The 21,652-nt window shown below is 39.2% G+C and overlaps 1 protein-coding gene, 2 long non-coding RNA genes and 1 other non-coding gene across 11 annotated transcripts; 1 reads left to right on the forward strand and 3 right to left on the reverse strand.

Annotated features, from left to right (window-relative positions):
* Positions 1-1,072: 1,072 nt before the first annotated feature.
* LOC111272586 (uncharacterized) lies at positions 1,073-8,556 on the reverse strand. Of its 3 annotated transcripts, none has more exons than XM_022854123.2 (3): positions 8,022-8,556; positions 2,291-3,344; positions 1,073-1,896 (listed from the first exon to the last, which is right to left on the reverse strand). In XM_022854123.2, exons 2-3 carry the CDS (start codon positions 3,197-3,199, stop codon positions 1,465-1,467), a joined length of 1,341 nt encoding a protein of 446 aa, XP_022709858.1. In that variant the 5' UTR covers positions 3,200-3,344; positions 8,022-8,556; the 3' UTR covers positions 1,073-1,464. The 3 variants fall into 3 exon arrangements, with proteins under 3 accessions (XP_022709858.1, XP_022709857.1, XP_022709859.1); XM_022854122.2 differs by lacking the exon at positions 8,022-8,556 and adding an exon at positions 3,977-4,283; XM_022854124.2 differs by lacking the exon at positions 8,022-8,556 and adding an exon at positions 3,794-3,924.
* LOC111272588 (uncharacterized) lies at positions 1,916-9,526 on the forward strand. 6 transcript variants are annotated; one of them, XR_015315773.1, is made up of 5 exons: positions 3,436-3,450; positions 4,371-4,478; positions 5,283-5,798; positions 8,563-8,764; positions 9,205-9,526. It is a non-coding gene; the product is annotated as an uncharacterized LOC111272588 (long non-coding RNA). The 6 variants fall into 6 exon arrangements; XR_002687612.2 differs by lacking the exons at positions 3,436-3,450; positions 4,371-4,478 and adding an exon at positions 1,916-1,930; XR_002687611.2 differs by lacking the exon at positions 4,371-4,478.
* A 738-nt stretch (positions 9,527-10,264) lies between these two features.
* TRNAR-UCU (transfer RNA arginine (anticodon UCU)) lies at positions 10,265-10,337 on the reverse strand. Its single transcript has one exon. It is a non-coding gene; the product is annotated as a tRNA-Arg (tRNA).
* A 3,005-nt stretch (positions 10,338-13,342) lies between these two features.
* On the reverse strand, positions 13,343-21,462 carry LOC111272583 (uncharacterized). The gene is made up of 2 exons (XR_015315775.1): positions 16,729-21,462; positions 13,343-16,564 (listed from the first exon to the last, which is right to left on the reverse strand). It is a non-coding gene; the product is annotated as an uncharacterized LOC111272583 (long non-coding RNA).
* Positions 21,463-21,652: the final 190 nt, after the last annotated feature.

Here is a 21,652-nt window from a genome sequence, read left to right on the forward strand (position 1 = left end):
ATGTTGTAATGATTTTGTGTTGTTTATTATCACAATGTTTTTACATCCACCAATATTTATGCTCGAAATTGCGTATCTTATATACAGAGTCTATGTAAAATACTGTGGTCAATAAAAAATGCTAATAGTTCGGAATTTCTTTTCGCTCCTCAAGTCTTGCCGTATGGATTTTTATTATTATATAGTGCTGAACACGATAACCTCTGTGATTCCAAAAACTCGATCGTTGTTTCAGTACGTGGAAAATATTCTCTTTCATTAGTCGACAGACTAGAATGCGAAGTGATAGATAGTAGTAATATTCAACGAGCGAAAATGTAATTACACTTTGCAATTGACTTAAATAAATATTTGCATTGTTCAGATATTGTTGTAATCACAGTTAAGGCTCACTAGTTGACAGTTTTTTCAATCTCCATACTATATTCACAATGTATATTATAACATGTTAAACGTTGCTTAAAAATCGTGTCACCCTATTTTTACTAGGGAAATTAATAGGGTAATACAAATCCTTGCGTACGTTGGAACCTTATATAGGTTACCTTATCCATGTGTTCCTGAGCATATAATATCTGAATGATTAACTTTTATGCCGAAGGTTTTAAAACATAGCACGGTCACGTCTGATGAGCAGCTGCATACTACTATTGTGCACCCAAATGCCTTTTACGAGTGTGTTAGCTCAAAAAAGTTCTCGTACTTCGTAAAATTTGTTTATTTAGACTTATTTACAAAAGTCGCTTTTATGTACGAATATCAAGTACATTATAGAATAATTATGTCTATTTTTCCACGACCAACGTCTACTTTTTAATCAAAATACCTTATAAAAAGTCTTACAAATCAGGATAATTTTCCTATCGCTTCAATATTAATGCTTAGCAGTTTCGGTTCCCATAAACCAATCAGTCTTTTTGTACTTGTCAAAATATCTCGGAAGAAACTCTACATTTTATGCATTCTTTATGATAAGCCAATGCCTATCCGCAAGTAGAAGGGAAACTACTTGAGGAAATGTAATTAAATGCCTTATACGTAGATAAATGCCTCTATAGATAAAAGAAGTACATAGATAACATTTACAGATTTATTTCTCTGTGTCGATCGTTCTCATGAATACCATTAGTAGATAGGATTTGCAGATTCATGAGGCTGATGGAAAGAAACAGGGCAGGTTTAAAGCAACCGACGCATGAAATCTTTAGTAAACTACTAAATTTAGTTCAATTTTTATTCGCACAGAAGCGCTTCATATCATGTAAAAATTTTCGATTGCCGGTACGTTCTATTTAGTATTACTTGTATGCTTTTCATTAGCAGTTGATCGTTTGCCCTTATTAAAAAAAGGCATGCCGACAAGAACTACAACCCTGCTTCGGTCCTAGTTGACCCACTCGGGCATAGATAGCTCTGGCAGAGTTATTTTTACCCTTTCTTTGTTTATCTTTTTGTAAATTCACCCTAAGCAATAAGATGGTACGTAGATGATTTCTGGTGTATTGCCTGTTTGTATAGTTTAGAGCCAAAAAGTGCCTCGTGCAATTTTGTAAGCTGTATATCAACAAATGAAGCTTTATTTTCTTGTTGTAGCTGCTGCAGAAGGTTGTTTTTGCGTAGCCAAAAATGCATATGTTTACATGACGTGTAGACATTTAAGTGAGCACTTTCCTCGCTCAAGTAGCTGATATGGCTGGTGCCAGCATAGGACATCCCGCCACGTAAAAGCCTCTTGAGTAATACAAGGCTACCAGCGTGAACAATTACAATCCGATGTTGTTTATCGTTGCGGCTGAAGCGAGTTTTTCGCAATGTGACAAATGGGTAGTTGAGCGCTGATGCGATCACGTCGTCCGGGAACTCGTCACAAAAGAGTCGCTCATGAACTGCAAGAACCTGAGAGGAAAATAAATCACGGGGGAAAATGTGGGTAAGTGTGGGAATAGATCTTCCATATATGAGGAGACTATAAAGGGAATTATTCTCCGAAGGTTGGAAACGTTCGTAAAGCGGAGTGTCTGGATATGTTCTTCATCTTGAAACAGTACACATTGTGATACTTCATATAAAAAAAAATGTAAGGATTACAGTTGTTATGGTGGTTGTTGTAATGTATACGACGAGAAGCCTTTGTTCTGTGAGCGTTGGGAAGATAAAAAGAGTCTACCGGACATACTGTAATGGCGAGAATACGAATGAGCGAAATTTTTTTTTCATCTCGGCACACTATCATTTATTCGGCAAACTGAAGAATTGGACGGACACAAAATACCGCGACGTAGTTGCTTACCTGACCGGGTTGTAGGACGGCGGCAAGGAGTGACGTCATATTAAATTGGTCCCTACGTATCACGAAATATTCGTTAAGCTTAAGTACGGCGACGTATTTCGATGTCAATCCTGACCTTAACAAGCAATCAGCCTTCAAAATGGCTTCCATCAGCGATTCGTCCACAGACACCGGCACGTTCCACTGGATTAGCTGCGAATTCAGCGACGTTTGAATAAACCCCGCTCGCTTCACAAACGTCTTCACATTAGTTGGTAAACCCTCATCATAGACGTAGAAATTGGCAACTCCAAGGCGATTATAGTACGTCATGAATTCGGCCAGCTCTATCTCATCAGCTGAGGAGATATTCAATGGTCGAACACAAACAGCGACATTTTCCGATATGGAAAGAGTACTAGCTGGTGCGGCAAGAACTTCTATTGGAAGTGAGACGCCGCTGACTTCGACCATCAGCGGAGTCGTTGTCACATTCGTATTGGAACAATGAACCGCCATAGCCCAGTGGTCATTTGTTGACGCCAGAACGCTGACCGTCGCTACGACATCAATCACGGTCCTTTGATCTAACCAAAGACGGCACGCGCCCGGCTTTGTAGGCGCTACCATAAGCAGAGTGACCTTGGCATCGTGCGGCGAATAGAATGCCGTGTAGATGAAGCCTGATAAGGCGGTTTGCTTCCAGCTAGGCTCCACGCTATGAGTTAGCGCCAGGTAAGTCCTTTCCAGCTGGGTCCGAAGTGACTCGAGCTGTTGGTGGCACTTCAGTTTTGCATCGGATGTCTGGAACATGTCGGCCACTTCTAGAAATACTTTCATGTGTGAATATCGTCGTTCCATGACGAGAAGCCCGCCGATGGAAAGTACGCAGATGATCACAAGGCCAAGTTGAGCGTACTTTCTCATCATGGATAAATTCAGGTGCCTGTGGCAACAGGCAATGAAGATCTAGAAGGTGACCGTTGCCCAAAACATTGACAGTTACGTTGTCCTTTGGAAAAACTTGCGTAGGTGTGCACGACAGATGATTAGTGTGTTCGGTAGACAGAGGCACCTTTAAATTTACATGGAAAATGTGTAAACCATTAAAACGACTATGAGTGTGGGAGAAATCCTAACGGAGAATTTACTCATGAATGAGTATCAAGTTGTTGTTAACGGTATGGCAGCACGTATGTTGTAATAATTTTTCCAATTTTTAAACTACTAGTTTTTTTTATTGATAATTGAATTTGAGCTTCAGTATATATTGAGTAGCAACTACCTATATTCATAATCCAATTTAAGCAATTTCTGACAACATATCTGAGGCATATATATATATCATAACTGTTTAGATGTTCGACTGTTGAATATGTTTGCACGACAGAACGTATTTTCTCGTTTGTCTCTCTTTAGCTTCGCTCCATAATTACATGAGCTGTATATCCTGAAGCATTTATAGCAAAATCAATAACTATTATCTATCTATTATCTTATAACATTTCTTTACGTTCTCCTCACCTATGATAGAGTTTCATTCATATCTGGAAGATGTAGTTGCTGGCCCCGAATCAAATATAACTTTAAAATTACTCCAAAAGAGAAAATCTACTTCATCACTATTAAATTTCAAATCTAGTCGTCTACACTGTTCTTATTAACCCATTTCTGTTTGATAACTCCAACAACACTATAATAACTTACATTTCATTTACATTGGCAATGAGACACGCTCGGGTAGGCACGTTCGAATTCTAGTTTTTTCCGTTTTTATCGCCAAATAAAAAGTTTTTAGAGCAAACTTGTTTTCGTCACATTATCTTAATTATCTTCGCATCCAAAGGTTTTAACACAATATAAATTTCCCACCAGTCTTTGCGGTCCCTACCGGACTGCCACTCGAATTAGTGTAACAACATATGCACCACCCGTCTCACCAACATGCAACAATAGGTAAATACAGCAGGATCATTGTTTTATCTCTCCGCCATCCACGCTAGGCTCGTTCTGTGTTGCTCCAAGCAGTCTCGTCAGATACGCTTTGCCATTTTGTGTGTGTGTCTATCTACTTGGAAATTATTGCCGTCGGCTGTTTCAGTCAGCTGAGCTCCGCGAGCGTATTGACAATTGGAACATGATCACGTGGGCTCTACTGGCATCATTCTGAAAACAAGACGATGCCTTGGCTATCCCAAACATTTTAATCGTAAGCACAATACAGAATGATCGTGAATCAGAGTTGTGAAATTTTACTTTTTTGGCGTTTAATTGAAAAACATGCAAGATATACTATGTACATTTCTAATGGTATTAGTTAGTTAATACTAGTTAGAGGAAAGCATCTTTTGTCACAAGGGATAATGAGGTGTCAATGGCTTATGATTTTTTTAGCCAAGTCGACTTAGTCAACCAAGCTAGCTCATCGGCTACATGTTTATCATTCATAAGAAATGAAAGGACCTTCAATCCACTTCTTGTCGTATTTATCATCAGAAGAAGGCATCGCGGATATTTTTTTGTAATTCTATCCCTCAGTTAAATGTATTATAATTATTTTCAGTATCATTATTACTATTGGTGAGTACTATACAGCTAACCAGTGTGATTAACAATAATAACAATAAATCGTTGTCGAATTCGTTTCGTTATATTGGGCGTAAGGCGTCCATTTGATCAAAACCAAAATATTGCAGTTATTTTCCGGATTCCCTTGAACTGTAACAAGGCTGCTATTGGCTCACCTTAGGGAGATTAGAGCCTGTCTCTCAAGCACATCAATTATACTTAACTTTCTTTAATGATACGCATTCTAGCTTTCGTATTGGAAACACATTGCGTATTTTGGCGATTTTATTTGATTCAATTAAAATTACAGCTCAAGTTATTTAGTGGTCTAAGTACCCACAAAAGATCTTATACCGTACGCAACACATGCCTAATTATGCAAATATTGTCGCAGTACCTGTAAATTAAAACACACTAATGTCAAATGTCCAAATATCTACGTTAGTTTCCAGTGAAGGAATTTGCCGCTATTGGCACGTTCATGAGTCAATATCGACCAGCCCGTACCTCCCCAGTCCTTCTTCGACGGATGAGTCCGTAGCGCGCGCCCTATTCAACGGATCTCCATCTAAACCAACGTACACTCTACGAAACCAAACGCGCATTAACACAGCATCTCCCTAGTCGGCATCAGTAGGTCTGGAGGGTGCCACAAATACAGTTGTAACTGCGTCGGTAATGCCTCGTGGGATGTGCATAGTTTAATCTGGTCTGCTTACGAGGCTCTGATCGCAGCCGGCTGCGTTTCACCCAGCAATGAAGTTAACCAGATATTTACGTGAAAAAAAAAATAATTTCATGAACGTCGGTCAACGACTAACTGTTACAGGTCTAATTGGCCTAACGGTAGGCACGATTGCAACCTTTATTTATACGTACATTGATCTCAAGCTGACTCAAAGTGCTACTCGAGGATCGCAGGAGTTGCAGGCATTAACGCAGTCTAAACCGCAAAACTAAGGTAAGCAAAAATAGAAAAAACAAACACAATTGATCTTCAACCGATCGTGAATTGTGGTACTCGTTTCCAACGGTGAACAAGCAAATGATAATAAAAGGGATTTATGGTTTTTACTTGTTACAAGGTAGTTATGGGAGAAAGCAGCATGCGTGTTTTTTGATAGGCGTGTGGAAAAATCTATTTTTGGTGATTCTGGTAATGTCAAGAACGAACGGTGAATTCTTGCATTAGTCGGTGAGCTCACACAAAGCGACTACGTGATTGCAGGAAGCGCTCGGACAGAATCTAGATTATAACGTATGTTTTTATTTTACCTGTAATACTAGTTAAAGCCAAGTTGTCGTTGATGCAATGAGAATAGAAAAGTCTGGTTGTCATGTTAGTAGTGTGGATCGTAGATTCGCATAATTCACTCATCGATGCGTCTGTTTCTACTAAGATTATCTAGTGTTTTTATACCAAGTGGCCAATTTTTCAACAACAAAACAAGTTACATTGTACGAAAAGACATAGACGCCTTGTGATTCTGATGCGGTTTTAGTCGAGACAACGAACGGAATTATTATTAATGACCTGTACTAAAAATTAATTTTGATCGTTGACAGCGGTTATTTGCTTATTATATTTTTTATATAGCAAAAAAAAACAAAGGTGAAGGGTTGTTACAGCCGTCGGCTACTTCATGAAGATAAAGTTGTCCCTTTTTGCAGACAAAAAAACTGACAATTTCGTTTGGCTCGTTCAGCAACGCATATAATCAAGAATTCTGTAGAAATAGATAAAATTAAGAGCATATTAAGCACTGTTTTTTTACTGTAACGCAGAACCTGTTCTTTTTTAGTTCGATAAGAAAAGGTAACAAAACAACCCGTCGGCGGTGTAGTAAATATAAAACATACATACATATGACAATGACATTTGTCGGCAGCTAAGTAAACATGGATAGGGAGGTGTTACTTTGTATTGCCTGAAGCTAGAAGGAAGCAGCTACAAATATTTATTGTGTACCCATTCATTTCGTCCTTCCGTTGAACTCCGTAATATAGCGAATACTTTTTTTAATTGTTTTTATTTGAACCCCTCGCAATTGTTATTTTAATCTGTGCCTTTCATTTTCAGCTGTTCGTATACAGCGATAGTTGATGCTAGCTTTTCTTGTTGACCACTAGACAGGGAAAACGGTGAGTAATCTACTAACGGGCTAGGTAGCCCGACGAAGGACTGGCCTCTGTTAGCTTCGGAGACAAAGCTAGACTCCAAGGGATTCCGCATTACATAGCTCAATGATGTTACGGCGCCTCACTTAGAGAGACAGCAGAAGTTCTGGAGAGACATGATGGGTCTTGAGGTATTGCAAGCTATGTTCTTCATACTGAATAACGAAGCATGATGTTTCTGAATGACGTTCCTTTCGATGTGGTAGCGGTGGTAGCGATATCGAACTGAACTGTAGTCGAAGGGCGTAACTAATCATAAATATAAGGTAGACTTCGATTCAGTTTTTTCAATACTTAACAAGATCTTAGTGAATCACCCTATCGTTGGGCATATACGCATTTGTCGTTGACTACTAAGATTGAAAAAGGCTGATTTGCAATGATTCGACTTGCCTATATGGGGGCAATTACTAGATGCTGGTTCTTTTTTGCATTTGTTTTTAACGGCTCATTTGGAAGTGAATAAAAGTACACTTTACACAAAAGTGAACCTTCTACATCTTATTTGAGCTTGCCAAATTGTCTTCGTTAGTTTTGAGAACGGTAGTTGACCCGATTTTGGCATTGTGTGTTATACATCATTCTAGCTCTGAAATTAAACGTATAAAGGGTGTATGGCATGGTTTTAAGTGCAGCTACCAAAACAAAGGAAGCATCCGTGATAAACTTATTTTGTTAGCAGGCGCCTGCTTACCGGCGCGGGTACACGCACACCCAATAGATTTTTATGGAGCCGCTGTTGAGTTTGCGAACCTATTAGAGAACGTTCTTTTCAGAACACGCGAAAATTACAAATACTTTAAGGGTAAAAAAGTATAAATAGAACCTCTATTTTAGATCCGGTCCAAAAAATGTGTTTAGCATTCATCAAAAAGTACGTTTAATGTGCTTTTAAAAACTATATACCACGGCCTTAAATTAAATTTAAAAAAGAAAAAAAAATTAAAACATTCACAACTGCTTCATGCGAGTAAACAGCAAAGTCCATCAACGGTGCTTGACATACCTTAATGTTTAGTGCTGGTAAAGACAATCCGCTTATGCAGGGTGCCGGTTTCTAATGTTGTGAGCGTAACGCGCTGGGAGTCCGGCCCCACTTAGAGCCTCAATTCAGTACAGGTCTGCCATCATTAACTAGAGGTAAAGTATGACGTGAATTAAAAGAAGGGGCTTGACTGCTTCGACACTGACAAGTAGTACCTATTTGTCTTAAATATTTTTTGTCTTAACTAGGCGCTACCTGTATTAATGGCTAATGACTATGTTAGATATACCTGAGAAAATTCTAGCTGGCGTTTGTATTATGTTCAGCTTTATGGCAATTAATTACGCACTCTGACTAACTACAGTAGCGATTATTGGCGAAATCTCATGAGAACATTGTACAACTTATTGTGCAAGTTGAAACTTTTAGAAGGTGAAGCTGTACATACATACATGTATACATAAAAATTGTATAGGAAAAAATCGCATTCGTAGTAGTTACAAGTATCACTGTTTGCGCTGACTGCACGCTTTAACTGGGCGTATGTCCGTTGCATTTCTAGGCGAGCTGGTCCACTCTACAGTCGGACCATGGAGTACATACTATATCTATCAAGCGAGACAACTCAAAGCTCAAGTTTTTATCGCCTGCGGAGAAGAAGCCGGGTTCTTCAAATTGAACAAAGACGGAGCAATAAATCATCTTTACTTCGAAGTCGACAACGTCAAAGCTCCTATATAACACATTAAGAAGCGCGGAATCAGGTAAATATAGCATAATAATAAAATATAAACAACGTTTCCATATCGCTGCTTAGCTACACGAATACTTCAAATCGACTTCGTTTCATTTAATGATGTAACTAGCTCCTTACTGAATAGCAGCCTATTACGGGGTAAAAGTTTTTGGCTATAGGAAGTCAAGAATTACTCATCTGGGTTTCATGGACCTCCGATACTTCCGTGTTGGAAGTAATGACAGCGATGTCAAAATGAAGAAAATCAGTGGATTATCTGCTCGCTTTTCTTGTCTCTTTGTGGTAATATAGAAGCAACAATATTTAATTGGTTTGCATTAAAACGTTCCCACAAACGCCGTCAAGGCATAATGCCTCAAAGTGATTCTACGTTAACTTCAAATTTATTTTGATAAAAGCAAATTCTCTCTACATTTAAACATTTTAAATGTTCATTCTCAATCGAAGCACGCTTGTGTTACATTATGAACTATGTATTCTCTGGTTTTCTGCTGCGCCTTGTCGCTTGCGAGCTACACGTGTCTAAGTGAAGAACCGGAAATAGGAGCGCACGGGAAACCGGTAGTGTTTCTTCATCCGAAGACTTGCGGCAGCGTTCTCGTGGAGCTTGAAGAAATTTAGATTTATAATCCAAGTTTAAATTATAAGAATGTTGCCTGCTCAATAGAACTACATGCCATGAACGCCTATATCTCCGGTTATTGACGTCTTATCGTATATTAAAACTGTAATGTAAAATAATGTAATAAAAAACCCTTTCCTACAAGAATTGTTAACCGTATTTTTGTATTACAAATGTTAAAGTATAATAGAAAAATAGTTTTATTTTCCTCGATTTCCGTGTGCTATATGTGTGCGCCATGTAGCTGAAGATCAGAATATATAAGAATAATTAATAATCGTTGTCTATTTATAGATGTTTAAAACAGGGCTAGAGGTCTAGGAGAGAATATGAATATGATATATATTTATATATTTATTTTTATAGTATATATTTATATATTATTAATATACAGTATATATATATATATATATATATATATGAAAGAACACGAAAATCAACAGTGTACTGGTTATTATGAATACAGTGCCTGTGAGCTATATTTGTTGTATCTTCCATTAATTGTGTTTCAACAAATTCAGTAGAAGTAGTGTTTCCTCTTTCAATAGATTTCTACGAATATTTAGATTTCACGAGACCCTCGAGCAATATTCCCCTAATTCTACTATTTACTAATATATGTCGATGGCGGATCAGAGCCCCTGATGATTTTAATAATAGGTTTATCAGTTGAAACAACGACGCTCGCTTCTCTATTTGCTTTTTTTGCGTTTGAACAGGAAGTTGAATCTATGATAGATATTTTATCCTAATTATTAATAGGTAACGTATTTGGGCTGTTAGTGTGATATACGACGTGTCTGATTAGAAATTCCTTTGGTTGCTATTTTATAGCCGGAGCCTAATTCCACCCTAAGCAGCCCAAATAAAAACAGTAATGCGGGTCATCCCTGGCGGGAGTTGAACCCGCGACCTTTAGATTAGAAGTCTAACGCGCTATCCACTGCGCTACAGGGACCAGTAATGACCTCAAAGAAAACATTCCTTTTTGGGAATACAAAAATAATTTGTTTTGTCAAACACAAAAATAAATGTTCTGTATGCTTTTCATCTCCTTTCAAAGATAGCTTTATCTCCATAGGAGATGTCGTCTGCGAGCGTCAAGTCTAGCCATCATTATGGGCGATTGAATTTCATCGTGAAAAAGTACAATTCGTAGAAAGGAATTTCGGCGTAAGCGAATGTTAATGACCGCCGTTTTTTGTATCTCTGATTTTTTATATGTCTGACACAGACAAATAATATTATGTCCTATGAAAATAAAACCATTGTCTTAATATTTTTTTATTAATCGGAACAGCCTGAACGACGAGGTATTCATGCCAGGCGGCACTTTTTCAACCATATCTTGCTCTGGATTATGCACGCATTTGCTTAATATTATTAATCCTATTAATCCTATTACGAAGTTTGTTACTAATTGACACTGTTCCACTTACTCTGCGGGCAAATTTTCGGTGATCGTACGATATAGCGATAATTATGCTATTCCATAGCGGGGCATCGGCAGTACATCGAATCCTCACCTGTGAATGCTTGAAAAGTTTATATTCACAGCGTCCTTAACGTTTTTTACCGAGGTTACTGTGAGAAGCGGCTTTACATTCTGGCGTGTTCCGTAAACAGGCCCATACCTTTGTGTAACATCCTAAACAACTTCGTTCCTCCAGCTAATGTAATGTAAGACCAATAGAATTCGTACACTATTCCTGCTTCACGCTAGTAGTACTCCAGTTGGTAGATCTTCATATACACCGCAACTACATAAGGCAACATCTTGAGATCTACAGTACTCCGTCAGCGAAGCTGATCAGTTTCAGTTTGAACGCGCCATATCGAAGCGAAAATGTTTGTTTTTCATATGTTTTGTAGCAACTTCAATAGGGAAAACCCTGAGCAGCATTATCGCGGATTAGCCAACGGACTCTGCTCTAACCTCGCCACTTCTAGACCAAACTTTATACTACGCGTTTTGCCGACTTATATAGATGTTCTACTACGGGCGGGTACGGAACAGGACAAGGCTGACGTTTCTAGAGAATATGGAGAGACATTGATGGCTCTAAATATTAGAAGAAAGAGGCGTCGGTCACACTTGAGTAGAAGTATACAACCATAGCGATAAGAGGACGGCTGTTATACGATGATACTAAGGTATATCATGATTTGTTGGTCATCAGAAGCTCGGCGTTAAAAGCAAGTATCATCCGAAACTCGCTCTGCCCATAGGGGCGTTATTACGACGGCTGTCACTCGCCGCACATATCCAGACTGGATTTTATTGAACGGTTACAAGGACACTTATTTGCCCCATTGACCCGTTTATGCTTGGTGATTAAACCAGGTGTCGGACAGGAGATTCATCTTTATATGGGGTATCTAGTAAGCTTCAAACTGGCCTTAACTGTTGATTATCGTTACACTCTGGCACTAGGTAATATAATAAGTATATATGAACACTGGAATGGTAACGCGAAGCTTTTTGTATAAGCTTTAGTATGAATTCGAGCTACATAAGCCTAATTAATTTGTTCTTCTATATTCTGTGTCCACTTTTATTGAAAGTAAGTGCAACACCTTTTAGGCGTGTTTCTAAAAAAAAGTATTAATCTGACTGATCGGGTGGCCTAGAAGGGCGTTTTAGGCCTATTCATACAGATTAATGGAAATGGCTAAAAGTTTTGGTTGGAGCGCGCTCCGTATCCTTTCGTGTCGTTGAGCTAACTGATAACAGCCGTGCCTATCTCGAATGGGAAAAAAAGAGGAATATGGGTTTTGCGAATCTTATCCCTTTTTGTTGGACTAATGTTGGGTAAAAAGAGCGCTATAATTGACTGTTCTGTATTATTACGCCAGGTATTGGACGTGAATATTTAATGAGAACGTCTGCATAAAGACATCTATTTATAAACTGTTGGGGCATAGTCACTCAGTATGGTTCGTTTGCGGTCGTGCTTTAATATGACGAAGGGGCGTTATAAAAGATGTTCGTTAACTATTCGATCGCAGCGTAATTGAAGGCTATTTTCGTAACTATCTCTTTCCCTTCACTTCATCATTGTTTGTTTGGTTCTATACACCATCTATTCTATTCTCTCATGAAATTACAGTATAAACGACGTAGAAAGCAATGATTGCATTGTAATTTCATAGTGCAGTAATCATTAGATATTTTGATACTTGAGATAAATCACACCATACTCTATTCTAATCACAACAAATTCACAGTATTGCCTTTCCGTTGTGAGAGCCAAAACTGCGGATTTGATTCGAACGCATCATTTACGACATAGCTGGACCATTTTCATTTGGAGTGTTCTTATTGTATTTTCAGTCACTGTAGTACGCGCAAAACATTGATCTACCTTAGAGGAAGGACACAGACCTGTACAAAATTCGGCTGCTGTTCCTGCAGATTGCAATAATAGGTCCTATGAGGCCCCACCTTTTCAAGAGTCTGGCATCCCTCTCGACATGCAGGTGAATTCGACCAGTTTTGCCTTATGCCATTTCGGATTTTTGTTAAAAAAAAAGGTAACTATTCAGCCACAAACTCCATTGTCTAGAGATGTCGCAAAACCGGTACCTACAGGCGGTCAGGGTTGTGAGGCAAATCAAAATGCCTTCTTTATTTAAACTGGGCGTTGGATTACTACTGAGAAAACAGTGTGTGCCGGTAATTCGTGCTAGTCCAACCCATCTTTTCGCCGGACCGAACATTATTTTTATAAGAGGACTGAATGAAGCGATAGAGAATCGGCCCAATTTACACGAAATATAACAACAGAGTGATTTGGGCTTTAAATATTATATTTTAACCCGATAATATTTATATGATCTAAATATCTAAATAACGACAATAAACGATGCAATCAATTTCATTTATAAGGAGTTAATGGGCAGTTTGGAAGAATTTATAAATATTTTCAATGTGTTAGCTAGCGGATCGATGAGTAAGCTGAAAAGGAAATTCAAAAATCAATTAACCTCCTGAATAATGTAGCATCATAGCCAGTGTGCGTGGTAAGCTAACCTCTGGTTCGCCTTCTTGCCACTCTTTTCTTCAGCAATGTTCAATTCAGTTGTTGAGTGGAATTCAGTTGTTCAAGTTCAGTGGAAAACACTGAAGCGTATGGAGTTTAGGTTTAACTATAGGCAAATGTACGTCCTTTTGAATTGTACATTCCGCGTCTTCCAACTAAAGCCATAACCAGTAGGCAACAAGCTTCTGTCTGCTTGCGAACACAGATGATATGAGGTGTCCCAACAAGAATGCAAAATTAATGTATGGTGGTGCTTTGACAATCCAAACACTGTGAGTGAACCTATCATTATTTAATTACTAATTAATATTATTAAGAATTAATTGCCATTAAACACAGCTACGTTTTCTTACTCTTGAGTATTATTTCAAAAATGATTAAAGCTTTACTGTGATGATTCGCGAATTGGGTTTACTACTTTATAATGAAAATGGGTTAGTCATTAGCGAAGCTGGTGTCGTAAGCTGGTTTGTCGTAAGTCACGGGCTCGAGTCTGGATATTTTTTTGGATATTTCATCTGGTTTTCTCGAATATGTTCTACAAAAAAAAATAACTATGTATTCGTTTAGAAAACCTAGTATATTGAAAGCGAATAAAAATACTCCAATATAGTGACAATACCCGAAAAATGTGGTTGTCTGGCAGAGCGTGCACACCTTATGCACCTTCGATAGTAGCGACATCAAAGGAACTTCAAAGCCGGAAGCTATAAGGCCGAGAGTCGACCAAAGACCAAAACCCTATAATAAGATGCTCAACATGCTACAACTGTAAAGAGTAAAGTCCAAAAATTTTTAAAAAATGCTGTCTACAAAGCTTGAATTATTATTATTGCTATGAAATTATTGACACGCGTTTTTTCGGATGATGCAACTGAGGACATTACGGGTGTTCGCTAAACTGTGGTCTGTAGTCCAAGAGCTCAGACTTGCGCTATCGTGATCAAGGGTGCTACATTTCAGGAAGCATTATAATCAACAATCAACGTTAAAAAAATATGTTAATTAGATAAGTGAGGGACGACAGCAAATGAACGGTGAATTTTCCAACAAAATCGTCCTCATTAACGAGTCTTATATTTGGGTTGGTGGCTTCGTAAACAGGGCAAACTGGTGGAGTTACAATAACGAAAATGCGGGAAATGCACAAACAGTCAATGGTTGGCGGTATCGGAGGAAGGTAAATTAATTTTTTGTGTTTCAAATCGATGGTATGGGTCTGATATATGGTTCCAATAGGACAGCTTCGTTAGCAACGCAACATGTGGAACAGTGACATTATTGCATTAAACATTCCCTAATCATATAGTCTCCTATTTGTGTTCTCATCATATAGTTCTCCTAACCTCTTAGACTGTGCGACTTAACTTCCTCCTGGCCAAGCATTTAAATCAATAAAGCCATTACTGTTCAAGCCTTGAAGGAAGAGATTAGATGGTGATCACTAATATCTTCCCACAATCATGCCAAACCATAATTGAAAATTTTGTCAAAAAACGCAGACGTGTCGGTAAAGCCGATCAACGGATGCGTTGCTGCATACATGATTCTATGAAAAAAACAACTAGAAATTTTCTGCTCATGTTTGGATATCCTACAATCGTTCGTACGTCTCTGTAAAACTTCTAAATGCCGGTCAACCCTTAACTGTCCTTGGAACTTCACAGGACAAACAACTATTGGTTTTACTATAAGACAACAACAGGACTTCACCATATATTGTTCTTTTGTCAATGTATCCGTGGCGAGATCTCTACGATTACTCGAAATAACTCGACTCGACATGCGAAAGCGCGTGTATAGCAACAGATTGCTGTCGGTATACGGCTTCAAATTACACAGGGTTATCATTGGTAAAAAAACGAGTGGACCTGATTGTATCCATAATATGCATAGTCAAATAAAAAGGTCGTCTTTTATGACTATCGCTACCACACAGCCATTGCCTATAAAATTAAGTGCAGTGGTAACGATCCGAGCAGATGTCCAAAGCAGTAAAGCTGCGCCAACGTAACTAGCATGCTCCTCACGTCCTTCGCGTTGAATTGTCCGGCCATACTTGACGTAGCAACAGTCGTCACTCATATAGTTGACGTACATGTGTTAACCAAGGACCAGTGATGCGGCCACTATTTACCTAAGCAGTGATCGGGTGTATACCAAAAATAAATTCACATATGATGAAGTAACAAAATTGTTTAGTACAAGATGAATTAGATTAATAAATACGAGGTATTATTATATTTATGCGCCACGAACTCAATATTCCGTACCCATAAGTTGTTGAATTTAATCAGTGTAACTATTACACGCAGATTATTGACTATACAAGCATGAATTTTTGTAGGAGTACCTATACAAGTTTTCTTTAGTTTCTCTATATGCAGCCTATTCATGGTATGGGGTGTTTTAACTAGAAAAAGCCGGTTAACGCCCGCCTTTATTCCAATAAATATATCCATTATTACATTGTGTTGTAGTCATTTATTCAATATTTAGTTCAGGTAAAATCAGTGGTAGCGTTTCTTGACCGCAACTTTTTGCCGAGCCTAATAACAAGAGATTGTTTCGTAAGTGAAAGGAACATGGCTTCTTTTCTAAAGTCGAGTTTTTTTGGGATCGCAGCACATTCGCCGAGTCGCACCTCCTTCAGTACACAGCTGATTACCACAGTGAGTAGAAGAAGGGCAGTACGTTTGCCAATACAATTTTTTGATCCATCACCGAAAGCCATAATCGTGTCTACGTTCGATGAGTTATCGAGAAACCGTTCTGGGTGAAAGCGGTCCGGATCAGGAAAAAATGTGGGGTCTCGATATATGGTCGGAATGGGAACCTGAACTGCTATACCAGCCGGCACGTGCACACCAGCAATCGTGCAAGACGCATGTTATATTCTATCGATGGCAAAATCCGTGGGGCAAAGTCGTTTCAAGGATGCATGCTTCAACAAACTCGAGTTTGCTAAAATCGTCAAGGCTTCTGTTTCCGTCAAATTTCACCACATTATTAATCTCGACCGAGGCCCTCTCGTGCTCGTCGGGATGCGTCGCTAGGAAGTATAATAAATAATAGAGCGTGTACGCTGTCGCATCCAATGCCGCTATGAGGAAGAGTAAAGACCGTGACACGACGATGTTACCTGAGGAAAAAAAAAGGATTGTTCTTTTGCTCGCGAAGCCACACATCGAGAATATCATATTCGTTCTTCGAGGGAGCGTCTGCGTTGTTTAATTAAAGCGGACGTGAACTCATTGAAAAAAGGTGCAACCTCTTTTCCTTGGGAATTGCAGAAACGGCACGTACTTGAAAAGCGATGGCACCGTCATCAGCAGAAATATGGGCAAACCAGGATCAAAGATGTTTTTAGCATTTTTTTAAAAATTCGTTGCTCGGATCGGCCATGGCATTTAAATCTGAAGCGAGAGCCACAGCAGCAGTTGAATCGAGTACGTATCCTTGTGCACGTCCAAATGGATAGATCTGGCCGACGGTGCCAACTAAGTCGACAAGCCTATCAGCAAACCGATTAGCTAGCTTCGATTTTTTTAGTTAACCTGCGAAGCTTATTACTGGTAAACGCTATTCCACTAACTTGGCAGGCAAGTTTCCAGTGATCGTACGGTGGAACATTGAAAGCGGGACACCGGTTTGTACGTCGAATCCTCTTCGGGGGATGCTTGAAAAATTTCTAGTCACTGAGAATACTCTTAGGAGTGGCTTGAAACTTCGATACGTTCCGTATACCGGCCCATAACGTTTACTATACTGACACATTACATCGTAAACAACTTCGTTCCTACAACGGATATAATGACAGTACAAGTAAGATAGATACGATTCGTACGGGATCCCTGCTTTACGCCAGTAGTTCTCCAACTGACAAATGTTCATCACAAGCAAGCCCGTCGAGACGATCATTGCGATTACAAAAGGAAACATATTCAAGCCTGTAATGCTCCTTCAGCCAGTTTTAACGTAAACAGATCTGCTGAAACATATCGAATCGAAAATCGCTGTAAAGCTTCCTATGTTATGTAATAACTATAGCAAAAACACCGTTCAGTACTTTTTTGGATCAACCAAGGGAGTCTGTCTTACGGGGGCCACTGCCAAAACAAAACTGACGTCAGCCATTTTCCCACTTCGGGTGGAAGAAGTAGCAATCGATTTGTTCCACTCTCATCTTGCCTGCGGACGCCAAGATTGATGGCCCTAGAGAGTAAAAGCAGGCTTTAATGGCTCCAGTTACAAGATAGTGCAAACGTCGGTCGCTCTCAGCTCAAGGCATACTCCAGACAACTAACAATGAATTCACCACCAGAGCCGAACGCTGTCATGACGGTCACCGCAAACGCGTCAAGTGGACTTTCACATGGACGCCTGTTACACTTACCGGACCTATTCATGCTAATATTAGTACGAATTTTGATTTTACAACTCAAGTCAGCTTTATTCTACCTGTTTTACATTCCCTTTCTTACGGGAAAGACGACGCCATTTGGACGTGCTTTTGAAGAAAAGTAATAACCTAAATAACGATTGGTAGTGTAGCGTAGCGAAGGGATGCTCTTTCAGCCGTTTGCTCTCCACTAAACATATTAGAGCTAATGGTATTTTTAACCAACGTTTCCAGATAATTAGATGCACGATTTGAAATCTTCGTGCTTGGTCGACGAACACTGCGCTGCCGGCCAATTGAATGAGATCTAACGAGTTAGAAACGGCGTGCTTGTATTTGTGTCTTTGGAACGGTATCAGCGTCCTTGAGCTGTCCGTTAGTTGACTGTACAAGCGAGGAGATACTTGCGAGCAATGATGTAGCCTCCACTAAGCGATTGGAACATGAATGATCGGTTCGCAATGGCAATAGCGTGATACACGTAGTACTGTTTTGACTAGATTGCTTTCGATCGGAGAATAAAGGTGGTAATCAAAACGTTCCTATTTGGCAGCCTATTCAATTGCGTTATTCGTCAGATATTGTTATTATATTATTCGGTCAGATAATGTTTGTAAAGGGAACGTAATGCATAATGTGGTATCAAAACTGATTATTCTATGTACACTGGAACGGACCTACTTTGTCGTTAACTGCAACGAGTGCTTCATAGCGACTCACTACGCGCCTATATGGCCATAGATGTGTGTTTAGTTATTAATTCATACTATTATATTTGCTTCGACACAATCCGGCCACGCTTATTTGGCGGGATGTCCTCGTCGCACCGTCCGTATCCTTTTGTGCCTAATGGGTTTGACTTCACATCACGCTGTGGTACTTTTTGGAATCTCTCCGGGTCTAGCCTGTCTGTGTCTTACACGAGTAAGCGCCAAGGCCGAGACAACCGAGCTTCCTATTGTTCTGAAGCACATCCTGCTGTCGGAGCAATACACACAACCTATGCTACTACTTGTGCTACTACTTAGTTGCTTATCCACTTCCAGCGGCGAATTTGCAGATTTTTGAATTAGAAGGGAACGTACTTTCTCCCACAAGCTGGTGCACATCACCCAGACGTGCGCACTTACTCTAGATTATATATATCTGTCGGGAAAGAGCATGTCATTAGTTGGCGTACTATTGCTTACCTCGGATGACAAGCTAGAAGCACAAGGGCCTCAGCTGATTTTGGCAGGACTGGTTTATCCCCTCGAGCTGATTCGATATAGTGTGGTAAAAATAAACTCATAGGTTTTTCATCCTTTTTGCAACACCCGTATTATTGCCGCCAGCCGAAGATGAGTCCATTGATGCACTATGATCGATGCATTGAGAATGCTATGTTTGATTACAGTAAAATTGGTTCCATCAAGTGTTACGAAAAAAAGCACATTTATAGAACTGAGAGGTATAGTTAACGTGCTTTCGTATTGTATCGCTGATGCTTTTTAATCCAGGTATCCGTTGGCTCCAACATGATGGATAAGGACGTAAGTTACGAAATAAACATTACTTTATAATATTGATTTTTATCACTATGATTTTTTATGACAACATATGGCTGTACGCGTGTTTTAATAATTTCCTTATAACTGTATCTATCCATTGATATTATTTGCTGTAATCATTGCATCTCCTTATTACTCCAATTACGGGAAGGCGTTGGCATAAAATAGCTCCCTTCCAAGGGCTGAATTCCTTTCCTGGGTTTCGGCCGTGCAATCAAGTATGAGCTGTTGTATTATGTAACCTAATGTTTCATTTGCTTCAAATAGAGCTAAGCATCGTACCATGCGGTGCTTTGATCATTTTACAAACAACATATTACCCCGATACCAAAAAAATCAAGAAATTTATTTGAACGAAACCTATTTGGCTAAGCAAGTTAGTATGGGTCACGTTGAATAACAGCAACCAGAATCTGATAGCATATCAAGTCTTGTGCAGGCCTCGTCGCTTATACTGCCGACAACAAAGTCTGTGGGATAAAGACGAACAGTCTCTAGGAGATAATAGGAGGCTTCGATAAATCTCGCCTTGACAAAGCCGATAGAACCCACGTCGTCTTAGATTAGGACTTCCTCGAATTAATTTCTCCATATCTCCATATCTTGGGATTCGAAGAAGTGCGGTCTGAAGTATAATTCAGTTGGTACCGTTTCGAATCCGGCGGTTACAAAAAAACATCTGAGCGGCAATGACTTCATATGTCAATGCGAGGGTTGGTTTTCAGTTTACACAACACATCGAGAATATTGAATTTTAGGTCCTTGAACTGTAAAATTTGCGTCGCCGCTGTCGGCGTTATCTAATGAAAGCTGATTCTATGTCACCCCCTAGACGGGGACGATCGTTGATATCTTCGGAATGCACTTGAAAAGTTTCATAAGTTTCTTCGACTTTCAGCATGATTATGACAGATGGCACAGACGCATTTGCATAACGTACCACGGTTTGAGTTCGGTTTTGCGAGTGCGTTTGTTGCACGCCGCTAAGGACGTTCTCTCGGCAAAACTGAAGGAATACCGTATAAGAATATGATGAATACGCCTCGTACGGCATACCGATATCCTTTTAAACGGGTAAATTTTCAATAGAATTAGCGGGACTACCACAAGCATATATGTTAGAAGCGACAATAACCGTAATGATACCGTGTGTGTGATACCAGTGATATCTCTATATGCTAGATCCTCAATACTATATATGGCAACGATGGCAACGCCTATATAGGCTCGTCGTTGATCAGATCATCTTCGCACGTGAACTGGTCAGGGCGATGAGACACAAGAGCTCAAACACCCTACGATGCCTAGAGTAACGATGGGTAAATCGAATGAAGACCTCCAGTACCATATGGAAGTTCATGTTTGTGCGGTCGTCTCCGCTGCCACTGATGATTTGTTGGGTATTTAGCTGTCTTTCCAGTGCAGCTTCGATAAATCGATGAAGAAAGAAATGACGAGGGTATTACATAGACGTACAACGGTGCGGGCTAGCCCTTGGTGATGCCTGGGGCAGAAGCGCCTGAAGTGTTAGACGCTGATAAAATGAATCGATGATGGACAACGCTGTGTATCAACAGTGCATTCTTAGAGGAAAATGACCATTGATAAATCACTCTTGTGTAATCGCACACACAAAAAAACTGAAATATGACGAGGTTCACAAACAGGTCTACGAGGAAATTAAACCTAGAAGAGGTTATTAGAATAAAAGAAATCAAGATTATGTTGGTTGTTGACTATTAAACCTATATATAGAAACTTTATATATTAAAGTAGTTACTAGAAATAACTAATATAGCAATTTATCTTCTATAAAGTATACAATAGCACGATACTGTAGAGTATTTTATTGTTGATAGCCTAATTGTACTGATGGTTGAAGACAAAACAACTGAAACAACTATACCTCCGAGCATGTATAGACACTAGACAGGCATTGGTATTGTTTCGCCGCTTTCTGGAACCTATTGTACAATTGTTTTTGACAGGTAGCTCTAACTACCACTATATCATTATAGTAGTGTTTAGTATAATTTAAGAGTAATAATTATAAGCATTATTTTCACACGTATATGTAACTCGGTCTGAATAAATAATATATATATATATATCACAATAAATCACATCGGTTATATACATACTCAGTATTTCGCGCTGAAATGTGATGCTATACCGTAAGTAACTAAGATTATTTAAAACTTTTAAACGTATGACGATGCCTGCAAGTTATCTTGCTAGCCTTAAGGGTATAAGTCAAAGAAAAACGTCGACCTTTAAG

The sequence above is a fragment of the Varroa jacobsoni genome, unplaced genomic scaffold (genome assembly GCF_002532875.2).
Source record: "Varroa jacobsoni isolate VJ856 unplaced genomic scaffold, vjacob_1.0 contig02659, whole genome shotgun sequence".
Classification (NCBI taxonomy): domain Eukaryota; kingdom Metazoa; phylum Arthropoda; class Arachnida; order Mesostigmata; family Varroidae; genus Varroa; species Varroa jacobsoni.

What these genes read in the sequence shown, in the direction of transcription:
- LOC111272586 (XM_022854123.2), bottom strand. Translation starts at nt 3,199, where the DNA reads ATGATGAGAAAGTACGCTCAACTTGGCCTTGTGATCATCTGCGTACTT. An exon ending in CCGTCCTACAACCCGGTCAG is followed by an intron (nt 1,897 to 2,290) that starts GTAAGCAACTAC and finishes TTTTCCTCTCAG; the next exon opens with GTTCTTGCAGTTCATGAGCG.